General features: G+C 41.1%; 1 protein-coding gene across 1 annotated transcript in view; it reads right to left on the minus strand.

Annotated features, from left to right (window-relative positions):
- ZNF143 (zinc finger protein 143) overlaps positions 1-14,231 on the minus strand; it is a 46,558-nt gene that overhangs the window by 25,517 nt on the left and 6,810 nt on the right. Inside the window, exons 2-7 of the mRNA XM_015410359.1 lie at positions 9,651-9,769; positions 8,617-8,709; positions 5,221-5,304; positions 4,930-5,010; positions 3,240-3,436; positions 975-1,049 (exon numbers count right to left, since the gene is read on the minus strand). Coding sequence (XP_015265845.1) covers positions 975-1,049; positions 3,240-3,436; positions 4,930-5,010; positions 5,221-5,304; positions 8,617-8,709; positions 9,651-9,762 — 642 coding nt within the window. The 5' untranslated portion in view covers positions 9,763-9,769. The remainder of the gene's footprint in view (positions 1-974; positions 1,050-3,239; positions 3,437-4,929; positions 5,011-5,220; positions 5,305-8,616; positions 8,710-9,650; positions 9,770-14,231) is intronic.

Here is a 14,231-nt window from a genome sequence, read left to right on the forward strand (position 1 = left end):
GAGAAATTTTAACCTAGGTTGGGTATACATTGAGCATTCAAGGATATAATAGGGAAGATCCTCAATAACAGAAGAGCCACAAATACAAAAGCGCTGTTCCTTAGGTGTTCTACTATAGTGGCCAGCTAATACAGCCGTGGCACTGATTCAAAACGCAAAGATGTGAAAGCTGCTCTGAGGTTATGATTATCTATACTAACTAGGTAGGGGGATCTAAAATGGTCATTCTTAAATTATTTGAACCAGAGAGCAGACTGTGATTTTAAAATTAACTGTCTGTCTAACAGAGCATCGCAGTTAAATACCCAGTCTCTAAGATCTGAATTGTTTGTTGAAGAACTACGAAGGTCATCAGGAATGGAATATCTTGATAATAGATTATTAAGAAAACAAGAGCGCTCTAAGTCTTTGGATAGCATTGAATTAAGTGCCAGTTGGCTGAAAGAGTCGATACTGGCAGCTCTGATTTTCTTCCAAGATTTTAGAACAGCAAGATGCACCCGCGCCCTTAAGGAAGGCAGACCAGTTTCTGCTCTCATCAGGGCAACTGGTGTTCCTTTACATCAAGTTAGAGAAGAGCAGCTGGGTTAGCAAAAAACAAAGGGTTGTATCCAGACAAAAATTTTAACTAACAGAAGTGGTGGGGTAATTTCCACCAGTTCTCACTTCCTGCTGCAAATCCCCAATTTGCCTCTCATACTGTTCCTAAAAGGTACCATGTCTATCAACAACAGCATTTTAGGGAGATCAGTGGGTTGCTCTGTGTGTGTGTAATGTTCTGATCCTCTGACAAAAGTACCTTCTGTTAGTGGAAAACTCACTCTGGATCCAACCTAAAGAGTTAATTAACATGCTAATAAAGCAGGTACTCATAAAAGAGATGCAGCCAAAGTCACTGTTTTTCCCATATTAAGTAGTGTTAATGCTGTCCAGATTAAATTATAGCATCACTTACAGTATATGATGTCACATACCTGCATTTTTTTATCTTGTTCACTGTCGCCTATCATTCCAGTGCTACTAACATTGTCACTTCCATCAATGGACACCTAAAAAGTAGAAAGAAAGAAGCAGAAACACATCTTGAAATATTTTATGTTTCACTCCAACTGAGTTAGAACTAAATGAAATGAGGCTTTTATGTACAACTATATGAAAGTAACGTATGATATATTCATAAGACAAACAATAGTCCATCGGACCTCATAATTGTAACAAAAATTGAGTCACTATGAATATATTTATTGGTTAGTTGCTCTCACTTTGCTCTCCCATCTGAAAAAAGTACACAAAATTTTGCCACCTCTGCCAGCTATTAATCTTGATTTTACAAATTTCAAAATTTCTGAAAACAAAAATTGCACTGAGAGAATCAGCTTGACCTTTCACAACTATGACATGGGTAGCTTTGCAAGTTCGGGGAGGGCGGGATATAAATCCAAAAATAAAATAAAATTATTTTTTTTAAAAAAAGTTAACGTTTACAATTGTATCTACTATCGACTTCTACACCACCAGTTCACATACTCCAACAAAATTATAAGCAGGTCCTCTGGAAGCCATTCCTCAAAAGAACATTCCAAATTATTTCAACAATGCTCTTCCAGGTCTCCTTTTATCTCAAGAATGAGTAAATTCCATAGTCTTTCACGGTGCAACCATTAATAGTAGTTAACAGGAACTTGTGTCTTGCTTAGCAACTACCTCAACTGCTCAGTGCATTATTATCAAGACTTAAGAATACAAGAAGAGCCTTGCTGCATCAGACCAGAGGTTCATGTATTCCAGCATCCTGCTTCCTACAATGGCCAAACCTCTGAGAATTAAACAAGGCATGAAGACAACAGTCTTCCCCCACTGTTAACCCACAGCAACTGGTGCTCAAAGGCATACTGCCTCCAAGCAGGGAAGTTTCACTGAACCATCATGGCAGCGGCTGATCCTCCATGAATAGGTTATGAATATGTCATCCATGAGACATAATGCTTCCACTACTTAATTAAGAAAATCAGGAGTAGGCTGCAGGAATATGTACACCACTACTCAAGCTTCTCCACTCTCACATATGAACTCCTGGTAGCGTTAGTTAAGGGCTACGTGTGCATCAACCTTATCCATGGTTAACACTAGCCATTTCCCCCTCTTAATCAGGCTTACCAATCAGCTTCAAACTGTTTATGATAGAAACCTAGCCAGAATTCATGATTAAAGGTAGTACAGATGCAACCCTTAACCAGGACACTGGGCAAAGTAGAGGAGGCAGAAATTCACAGGTACACAGGTAACAGCAATAATTGGGGGGAGATAAAACTTTAGCAAGTTACCAACTTCTTAATCATGGTCGAAGAACATAAGTATTACATCTGCACCAGGCCAATGTGTGTGTTACTGACTGGTTGAGGAGACAATGTTCCAAACCAGCTCAATTCGTTCCAGTTAGTACAAGTGAAAGGCCTATGAGAAATTGTGCGGGAGGAACAACTTACACTAAAAAATACATTATTTGGTTCATTAAAAACAAAAAGCAGTTTTGTGACAGCTTGAAGACTAACAGATTGAACAAACACCTTTCATGGACAAGAGCTCACTACATCAAATGCATTAATTGCATCCACTAAAGCTTATGCCCCATTCATCATGGTAAGTCTTTTAAATGACACAAGATTTCTTTTTGTTTTTGCTGTATCAGACCACCTCTGTAATAACCACCAGGTACTGTGTTATAAGAAAAGATAAACTGAAAATGAATACAAATCCCACAAACTGATTTTGCATTTTCCATCCATGCTTTCTATTAAAAAAAACTTCTAAGCATTATTAATGTTCTGCAATTAAATGTGCATGACTGGCGATGCTTGCTTCTTTTTGCTTTGCTATAAATACAAAAGACTATCTGGAATTCACTATATTAAGATATTATTTCTCCAACTTTTAACACTTTTATTCTTTTCCAGTTATCAAGTAAACTTCTGTCTCCTACCTCCATTATCTCACAAAGTTCAAAGGAACCTAATCTTCTCTCCAGTCTTCAATTACCTCTCCATAGTGTCCCCTCTTCGAACACAGATAGTCTAGCTTTCAATGCCAACCTTTTTTTGTTTGTTTTGTAACAAAATCATTTTCTCCTCATACAACTTGATCTCAGCAGTTTTCAGAGCAATAATAAATATTTTGAACTTAAGAGCCTTATGTCACATAATTCTAACACCATACAAAATTAAGGTGTGATCCAAATATACCTTTGCTGCATATTGTTCCAAAGCAGTGATTGTATCTGGATCGATGGTAGCATCTCCTGTATGAAGACCTGCCACTGTGCCATCAGCCTGAATTGCTAAGATGGTATCCGACTGGGGTACCTGCACTGTATGGTGAATATAGGCGGTCGTTCCATCTTCCAGCTGTACTGCCTGTAGTGTACTCTGGTCATAACTGTCTGAAAAATTATACAGAAACAATATTAAGACATGGAAAAAAGCTATGACTATTTCTTTAAGAGGTTGGACACAACTAAGCAATTCATGCTGAAGCACAACCTCCTTTCATTTCCCAATTATGTGTAATGTAATGTTTGCATTCTGATGTAGGTGCCTATTCGCTTTAGTTTAAATTTAGTTTAAATGCTGTCCGCTAGCCAAAGTATAAAAACAACTTGACAATTTCTTCATCTTTTACTTACAACAAGATGGGCATGCATAAATTCACTTTACATTTCCTAGAAATACCCTGACCATTTTTAGAAAAACTCATTCACTCTTGTGAAAAGCTGAACGAACTCAAATTGTCTTGCCCTAGGAAAGTGGGAATATGTTCTAAATGAAGATAATCTAACATGATAATTAAAGTGTAGAATCTTGGACAGGATCTCAGATTGGGTTTAAAACATACTGTATATATTTTGTTAGCTTTATCAGTACTGTAGATATTCTTATGGATCCCTAAGTGGCAGTCCTTTTTACGGGCATATATAGACCAATACTCTTCCAGCCAGGCATTATACTCTGGATTGGTAGGCATAATCTGGAACTTTCTAAATATGAAAAATAATGTTAGTTTGATATGTCTTTGTGGGAAACAGGACGTGCTGCCCAATGCCTGGCAGGCGAGGATGGGTTGGGGAGTAGCCAAGGTAAGATAGGCCAAGAGTGTTCCAGGCCACACTGGCTAGTGGAGCCAAGATCCCGATTCCCACCCCAGGTGTATGGCAGGGATGGGGCCAGATTCAGGAGGCTCAGTTGAAGCATTGCCAGGGGAAGGAAATAGGACGAGGACGAACCAGAGAGGACGAACCAGAAGGGAAGGGGTCAGAAGAGAAGGAGCCTGGTACAGATAGAAGAAGAGACAGATAACTGGACAGAGAAGAGGCTATAATAATTGTGTGCCATCGAGTCAAAACTGACTCATGGCAATCCCAGAACCATGGGCTTTTCCTTTTTTCTCTTTCTTTATTGGGGTGTGTGTGTATTTTTCATATGTGTGTGCGCGCGCCTGGAAGTCATGGTGACCTCTGGTGACTGACCCCTACCGGGGGCCTAGAGGATATTCAGAGAGGTGGCTGAATAAAGCCTGCCCCCGCCTCCCGACTGCTAGTATTCCAAAGAGGTCTCCCATTCAAGTACTCGCCAGAGTCGACCTTGCTTAGCTTCTGAGATCGGACAAGACTGGGCTTGCCTGGGCTATCCAGGTCAGGGCGACCATGTGCTTTTTAAGGCCATTGCCCTTCTCTGCACAGCAAAACCATGTACTTCCAAGTAATAACTGTGGCTGACCCTGCTTAGCTTCCAAGCTCTGGCAAGCTTGGGCTATTCAGGGCTATTAATTACACTACAGAAGAGAATATATTAAACATATAAAATCAAATGATATACTGAAAGGGAAATGAAGCTATTTTGGTTAGTGCAAAATAAACCATGTCAAAATGTAATGTACCTTTTGAAGTATGATGAATGAAAGCTGTTGTTCCATCTTCAAGCTGAACTGCCTGTCCATCTTCTAGACGAAGACTATCTCCTGAGCCAGGAAAAGAAAAAGTTATTTAAGTTACATAATGCATTGATTAATTATGAGATTTTATTTTATTTACAGACCAGGTAACAGATTCACTTTTTTAAAAATTCAAATGATAGTAACATTTTAATAAAACTAGTAATAATTAAATCATTTTGTCTCCAAGTCAACAGCTTGAAAGTAGTTTTTAAGTATTTGTTGTAATATACTTACTACTTTTAGACATGGGAACATGTTGGACATAGGCTGCTGAGCCATCTTCCAGCTGAATCACCTGGCCATCCATTAATTTGCCATCTGGAACACATGCATACCAAGATGAATGTTTATAATGCATTTTTCGCAATCATGCAAGAATGTTCAGTGTACAGATGTAAGTTTCCATGTGCATATCATTATCCATGCAAACAATGTACACTGCCTGGGTAGTTCCCCTTTCTGGATCTCCAGATTCAGCACCTAGAATGTGCAGACACTGAAACCATGCACACAACATCTAGCAGATCGTTGGTGCTATTAGCTCTGACAGTGCAAATCACTTATTTGGGGAGTGAGGAGATCAAATTCATGTCCCTCTTCACCCTCCCGCTCACACAGATGATTGTTATAATTGAAAGCACTGATAATCAGATCTAGGGGATATTATTGTGGGCAGCAGCATGTATACAACAGCCTGCCAATATGTGTAAAGGAACCCTGAACGCAGCACAAAAGGTAAGATGTCCCTAAATTGTTTAGTTATATATCGAAACACCAACGGGGGCAAACTAGACAAGATATGGGAGATGTGAGTAATCTCCTGCCCTTTTTAGAAAAACTGACATGCATCCATAGAAGGCTATGAATTTGATCAGAGCAGCAGCTCTGTAGATAATCTTTCTGATCATATTCAGAAGTCCCCAGCAGCTTCTCTCTCAGCATGGCAAAAAATAAAGGGGTCTTTTCCCCTATAGGGAAACAAGCAGTTACACCCCCTTCCCCAATCTGATCAGAAAAACACCCTGCAGGGAAAAGGCTCTGTCCTCAACCTATTACCGATCATATCAAATCCACAGCCCTTCCCAGCTACTTCTCAGTAAAACAATGTAAGCCAGGACACTGCACCTCCCTCTCACATATTGTCTAATTTGACCCTGATTCCTAAGAGAGGTAAGCCCATCTATTTTTCTATGGATTTCATCCAATGTCTCATTTAAAACAATAAACTGTCCTTTTTCATGAAGTGTTTCAGATAAGAGAAAACTATTTTAACTAATGCTGAACACAAGGTAGTGGCATATAAAAGGTTCTGAAAAACTTGAATTAAAACACAGAAGAGGTATATGTTTGATCATAAATTTGACAGGAGCTAAATCAGCTCAAGCTGCTGTATGCAACACAGCAGCTAGACTAACATCCCATATATGACTAAGCAGGGAAACCCTACTCTATAAAACCCTTCTTGCCTCATTTTTATCCCAGTACAAGGCATGCCCGGCTGGTTGATACCAAGACAACCAGGCTCATCTGCACAGGGCTTTGTCTGTAGAAACAGGCACCAACCTGCAAATGGCAAAGTCAACGACTACTCATACAGTTGCATTGTCTGTAGTTCCCACCCTATGGATAGGCCTGCCTTTTGGTTTTCTGTAAACTTTTGGTTTTCCGCAAACTATGTAAAACAGAACTGTACCAGATGGCATTTTTTATAAAGAAATAGGGCTGCATTGTAATAGAAAGATTCAGCAGGCAGCAGGAAGTGTCAACAGAGGGAAAAGGACTGTGGATTAGACTACTAATATGTATTATCTCTTGCTGTATGTTTTTATCTTGCTCTCACTGGATTATATTTTTAATACCTTTATGCAGTACTTTTCTTGTATTGTTACTTTAATACATCATGTTTAATACTTTAAGCCTTGTTTCAGATTTCTGAAGTCCTAGTCCTATTACATTGTTTATTAGATGTCTCCTCATACTCTTGACTGCACTGACATACATTATGTAATATGCCTTACATTTCAGTGAGAAAGGTCGACTACAAATAACATAAGCAAGTAAAAGACCTGTTCCATGATGCTTATGAGTCTGTACTAAATGCTTTTCTGCCCCTTTTTTCCTGCACTGAAACAGTGGCACCGGGTTGGCACTCTTGCACCATATAGTAACTTTCCCTAAATACAGCAGATCCACTGACTACTAATACCTTGGGTCAGGGACTGATAGTGACCTCAGCCTTGGAGTAAGTGTTGGACAGTGGGGGTGAGATGGGACTGAGCCCACAGAGGGCCAGTCAGTTGGCTAGCAGGGTAACCATGTTTTGGCCATGGTGAGAACTTCGTGGCAATGATGGAACCACACCTGCACCCCAGTGAAACACTAACAACACAGATGCCACCCAGCTGATTGACAGGGGTGGGTCTTTCTCCAAAACTAGATACAGAAGTACAAAGGGACCATGGTGGGAATAATCAACAGGAGTAACACACTGTGAAAACTTAATTCTTAACAAATACAATCACCATAGGATTGTTGGAAGGTTGAAGCCACTGTGAGAGAGGTAGTCACCATATACTGCTGGAATAATTCTAGATGCAAGCTTTGGTTCTAGATTGCAGAATTTGAATAACTTTCCGGAGCTGCGAATTTATCTGGATCTCTGTCGCTACTGCCAGATGCTGCTTGCTGTGCCCGCCATCGTGTGCTTTCCGCTGCCCTTGCTGCTTACTATCAGAGGGTGGATTCTCCTAAAAAAACTGCTGAACACTAATTGGAAACGTCACCGGACTTTTGAACATTAGTTTCTTTGTTAAGAATTCAAGGCCACTTTTTGTATTAATTTATTTATGAGTAATTGTGTACAAGGTTTATATAATTTCAAATATATTGTAGTTGTTAGCACTGCATATGAGTTATTACTATAATATAGGTTTTCATGGTGTGTTATTCACATAGGAATGAGTCTTTGCCTTTCAGATGAGAAACTAGTTACAATGTTAAAAAAGAGAAAGATAAGTCTGGGCCTGTTGGCCAATCAGCTCTCCAACTCTCAGGGGAAATCCTCTGTGAGAGCCAGGGAGCTATGGATGGACCCACCCCCTCTTCAGGCTGGCCTTTGAAATCCAGAAAAAAGCTGAGGATAACGTCAGGTCTTCCCTCCAGGCAGCAGAGGACCAATTCAAGCAAAAGGAGATGGGGAAGAGTGAATCCCCTCCTTTTTCCAGACCTGAGGCCGTAGTAAGCAAGCAACCTGCGAGGCAGGATGGCAGTTTGCAGGAGGGGGCACCCAGGTGCAGAACATGACAGTAAGGGACTTGTAGAATTGTGTGACACAGCGTGGCATTGAACTGCTAGTCTTCGTCCTTTTAGCCACCTTTAGAACACACATAAACTGACAGGCAATATCTGTTTACACATAAAGGAGCCGTTCAAGACTTCAATTATTGTGAACACGGATATATGGCTGCTACATGTATTAATGAGTACAAACTAATAGTGTGCATCCTTTCCTACCAATATTTACAAAGACAAAAGAACTAGACTTCGTATCAAATTACCAACTTATGTTTATTTGAGTTTTGATTTAATCAAAAGTCTTTTCTATTGCAGTAATTTTAAATCTTAATATACCTTTAGAATTATGTTGTATATAGGCAGTGGAACCATCAGAAAGTGTAACTGCTTGTAAGCTTACTCCTTCCATGTTGTCCAAGTTATCTCCATCTAACAAAAAAAATCAGTTATCATTCTTGAGTTTTTGGACACACAGTAAGCCTCTAATGTATACACTACTGACAATAAGCGTTAAAGGCAGGGGTCTTTTGGGGCCGGAGCGCCCCCTGCCCCCAGCTCCCTGCACAGAAGCGTTGGGGCCGGGGGGAGATGCGGAGAGACAGGCAGCCGGGTCCCCCTTTCATTCCCCCCTTTCCTTCTCTCCTTTTCCTGTTTCCCTACTTCTTCCCTTCTCTCTTTCTTTCTTTCCTGCCTTCTTCTCTTCTCTTTTTTCCTCCTTTCCCTCCTCTCTCTTTCTTTCCATCCTTCTTTCTTTCCTTCTCTCTTTCCTTCCTTCTTTCCTTCTCTTTCTTTCCCTCTTTCCTTCCTTCTTTCCTTCTCTCTACTCTCTCTCTTTCCTTCCCTCTTTCCTCCTTCTGTGGCCCAACTCTAGTGAGAAGGGGTTAAACCCCTTCTCTCTTCGGTCCCCCCCCCCCCGCAGGCCAGCTGGGGAAGGGAAGGGGAGGCTTTTGAAGATGCCTCCCCCCCTTGCTTCCCCTTCTGACATCACTTCTCGTGATGTCAGGGGGTGTGGCATATGCTAATAGCTTAGTCGCTCATTAGCATACCGTATGCTAATGAGCTCCTGCAGCTCTTTTTCTAGAAAAAGACCCCTGATTAAAGGTAAGTGTTTGGATTTGAAGAAGAATACACATGGGGACACTCACAGCTCCTTCCTACCCTTCCCATAGCAGCCCTCTGAGAACTCCAAAGTCCTGATGCTGGAGACTGCAGAAATTGCAGTCAATAAGCCAAGCAGCTCTTGGAAATTAAATAAATATAAACTTTTATGGCACATTTCAAACACTCACGTGCCACAGTGTAAGTACATTAAGGTGGGATCTTTGGAATGCCAAAATGAAGACAAATGGGATATTAACTTGACTGCTTACCTTGTACTGCTACAGCTTCTGTCAAACACAGAGTAACATGCTGAGCCTCCATCCCGCCTCCAGAAAATTCTGCCATTCCCTGAGAATCTCGATTTATCTGGGCTAATAACATTGTCTACCTAAAAAGAAAGAGACATTAAGATTCATACCAGTAGACAGCCTATCCAGAAATAATAAGTTTTTATAGTAGTATTCCTATATATGTAAAACAATGTTGCATAGATCTTGGTGCTGCCAGGGATCAAAAGCAGACTTCTTACATATTTTCTGGCTTTGTCCATCAACAATATGTTTTTAGAAAGAAATACTGGAATTAACAAATGGCATGATGACCAGCTATAACTTAACAAAGGACCCAAAAGTAGTTCTTTGAAGTTACCAAAAGGATAGAGGAAGAACTAGAAATTATTTGGAACTTAATTACTGCTGCCTCCTTTTGTAAGACAATAAGCTTGTATAGGTAAAGGTTCCCCTTGCTCGAAAGCCAGAAAGAAATACTGGAATTAACGAATGGCATGATGACCAGCTATAACTTAACAAAGGACCCAAAAGTAGTTCTTTGAAGTTACCAAAAGGATAGAGGAAGAACTAGAAATTATTTGGAACTTAATTACTGCTGCCTCATTTTGTAAGACAATAAGCTTGTATAGGTAAAGGTTCCCCTTGCTCAAAAGCCAGTCGAATCCGACTCTAGGGTTGCGGTGCTCATCTCCGTTTCAAAGCCGAAGAGCCAGCACTGTCCGAAGACATTTCCGTGGTCATGTGGCCAGCATGACTAAGCACCAAGGCGCACGGAACGCTGTTACCGTATACCAGGTTGATTTAAAAGGATCTTAAGCAGAGTAATAATATTCAAATTAACATATTATAGAAGGGTTGGTGTTATGTCTCAGTCTATTGCAAAGCGGGTATTTTTTTGTGGTGTATTAGAATCAAGACAATATACAACTTTATGGGCTGGATACAGCCAGCTTTTCCACTGGTGAGAAAGGGAGGATGGAATCCCCTTTGAGCACCACAAAGGCTATGCAAGGAATCATGGGACCTGCACAGACAAAAGTTATGTGGAATGGGGGCGGTCATAATTGGATGAGCTTGGGTGAAATAATTGGCAGGATCCAGTCCTGTGTTTTCCTCAAGGTTACAGATGAATCAAGTGATTCTCTTGCTATTCAGATTTTCCTGTATTTAAATTTTAATTGGAGAATAACAGATCAGTTATAGGAGTTACAATGCCTTTTTTAATATAAGAATAATTTCCCCCCATTGGGTTACCAAAGAGGTTTCCTCCTTAAAGTTTGGTTTTGCTTATGTGATTGTACATAGCGGTTTGAATCCACAAGAGTTCTCATGGACAGAACGATTCCTGCCTGCGGAATACAACTTGCTTGCTCTCCCCTACTACAGCCCCAAATGCTCTCCGAAATGCTGCTCCTGCGGGAAATATTCTAGTGGAGTCAAGCCAATTTATCTTCTTTTTGTAGAGAAAAAAAAATACAGTGAAATGGTGTTCCTCACAGTAAGAAATTAGTTGGATCCGGTGGTCCATGGATGCATGGATTGTAGACCTTTCCTACATTTCCTTTCCCCCAACAGAACCTTTCAGACCAGGAAAAGTAGATTTTCAAGATCATGGGACCCATGCGGCCAGTTTGGTGTAGTGGTTGAGTGCGCGGACTCTAATCTGGGAGAACCGGGTTTGATTCCCCGCTCCTCCACTTGCACCTGGCTGGATGACCTTGGGCAAGCCATAGTTCTGGCACAGCTGTTCTTGAAAAAGAGCAGTTTCTGTCAAGAGCTCTCTCAACCCCACCTACCTCACAGGGTGTCTGTTGTGGGGAGGGGAAGGGAAATGAGTTTGTAAGGCGCTCTGAGACTCCTTCGGGTAGAGAAGGGCAGGGTATAAATCTAATCTCTTCTTCTTCTTCTAACAGCTATCCAGGTTGGGGGGCTCTGCTGAGAAGGGGTGAAATCTCCCTCTCCAACCTGTCAGCACAGCTCCAATAACAGAAGCTAGAAGGGTGATTTATCCCCACTTCAACCCCTCTTGGATGCACACCTTAAAGTGGTGAGGGGAGTTGTACGTGTCAGCGAAGCTGAAAGCAGTACTGTAAGGGGTTTAAACTCCTAGCAGAGTCACTCAAGGTTGGAATGGTCACAGCTGAGACACGAGACTAAATGAACAGTACGAAATAAAGACAAGATGGCAACAATGCAGTGAAGAACTATATAAAAGAGATGAAATAATAACAGATTCCTTCCAAGAAGAATCTTTTGAACAGGAACCTACAGTTTTAGAAAGTGAAGTGCGAGCTGCACTGACAACAATTCAGAGAAACAAGTCACCAGGACTAGATGTGATACCAACGGAGCTCTTCCAAGCCACAGAAATGGAGTCCATCAAAATCTTAACAAGATTGTACCAACAAATATGGAAAACAAAACTGCTGTTGGGTGTGGCCTATTATGTTAATGAGTTCCTGCTGGGCGTGGCCAACTTGGGAGCTAGCAGGAACTCCGTTCCTGTGCGTTCCTACCCAAAAATAGCCCTGAATTATTCTCAAAGGGACAGTGTCCACTCTTTTTGCTCCTAAGTCCCAGGAGCTTTTGGTGCATCTGTTTCAGATTCAACACCATACAGTCCAGTTAAGGCACAATAATCCTGTATTCCCTTTTAATATTCTAAGGAGCTCTTCTATCAAGTCCTGAAACATCATCTCTCCTGACCCACAAACTTTTTGGGTTACTGAACATTCAGTGTGATGAAGAGTTTTGGGAATTCAAACACTTGCTCAGAGCACTTGTATTACAAAAATTACATTTTATACAGACATGAGCAAGTTATTATAATATTGAAGGTACTAAAAATGTATTATGATTCTAGGAAAATCAATTCTGACAGAAGACCACATTGCCACACTAAAGGGGTTTCGGTTGTGTGCTGCCTATTCCTAGCTTTCAGCTTGCTTCTACTGAAGACCATGATACTTTAAGCATTTTAAAATGGGGGTTCTCTTTAAAAAATATTTTAAAGGAAACTAGAAATACAACTGTAAAATGTTTTATAATCTAATTCTTCTGGAAAATCTAGAAATATTGGATCCTAAGCCAGTTTGGTGTAGTGGTTAAGTGCGCGGTCTCTAATCTGGGAGAACCGGGTTTGATTCCCCACTCCTCCACTTGCACCTGGCTGGATGACCTTGGGCAAGCCGTACTTCTGATAAGAGCTGTCCTTGGAAAAGAGCAGTTTCTGTCAGAGCTCTCTCAGCCCCACCTACCTCACAGGGTGTCTGTTGTGGGGAGGGGAAGGGAAAGGAGTTTGTAAGCCGCTATGAGACACTTTGGGTAGTGAAGGGCGGGATATAAATCCAATCTCCTCTTCTTCTTCTTCTTCAACATAAAACTCATTCAAACAAACATATTTGTACCACTCCTCAAAATCTTTAAAGCAGCACTTCAGCATACAACTCATACACTTTCCTTATGCAGTTTTATACACAAACAAACACAAAATTAACTGGATTACCTAAAACAAGGCATATTTATTGAAAGGAAACAAGTGCTTTTATGAAATTTTAAGAAGTTTTAGGAATAAGTACGTGTGTGTGTGTATTATGGGTGGCTTTACAGCCTTTTTCAACTCACAGACTGGTACTACAGTTGGATCACACACTCCAACCTAAGGCAGATCACACCAGTGACACAACCACCATTTTCGCTGCCTTCTCATTTAGGCGTGGTTGTCTGTTAGGAGAAGATAGGCAGAGAGAAAAAAGGAGATTGAACAGGGGGAGGATACAAACCAAGGAGGAAATCAAAGAGGAAGATCGAAGATGAATGCAGAAAAGTGGGACACATACTGAAGAATGGAGCCAAAGGTATGTTTACAGTTGCCAACCTCCAGATGGTAGCTGGAGATCTCCTAGGATTACAACTGATCTCCAGGCAACAGAGATAAATTCATCTGGAGAAAATGGTTGTTTTGAAAGGTGGACTCTATGGCATTATATTCCATTAATGTTCCTTCCCTCTCAAACCCCACCCTCATGTTCCACCCCCAAAATCTCCAGGTATTTCCCAATCCAGAACTGGCAACCCTAGGTATGTTAAGAACATAAGAGAAGCCAATGTTGGATCAGGCCAATGGCCCATCTAGTCAAACACTCTGTCACACAGTGGCCAAAAATACCAGGTGCCATCAGGAGGTCCAGCAGTGGGGTCAGGACACTAGAAACTCTCCCACTGTTGCACCCCCCAAGCACCAAGAATACAGTGCATCCCTTGCCCCAGACTGAGAGTTCCTATCTATACCTTGTGGCTAATAGCCACTGATGGACTTCTGCTCCATATGCTTATCTAATCCCCCCTTGAAGCCATCCATGCTTGTAGCCTAAGCTGTGGAGTCTTATGAGCAAAAACTCTACTTTGTGAGCTACTGGCATGAAAGTTGTGAGCAAGTAATTTGGCTACTGCATAAGTTGGTTTGCTCTGCAGCCATCCTTCCTGAGCTAAGACAAAAATGTGTGAGCCGGAGGCTAAAAAACTGTGAGCTAGCTCACACTAACTCAGCTTAGAGGGAAC

This window comes from Gekko japonicus, unplaced genomic scaffold, assembly GCF_001447785.1.
Source record: "Gekko japonicus isolate JY-2015 unplaced genomic scaffold, Gekko_japonicus_V1.1 scaffold1697, whole genome shotgun sequence".
Lineage (NCBI taxonomy): Eukaryota > Metazoa > Chordata > Lepidosauria > Squamata > Gekkonidae > Gekko > Gekko japonicus.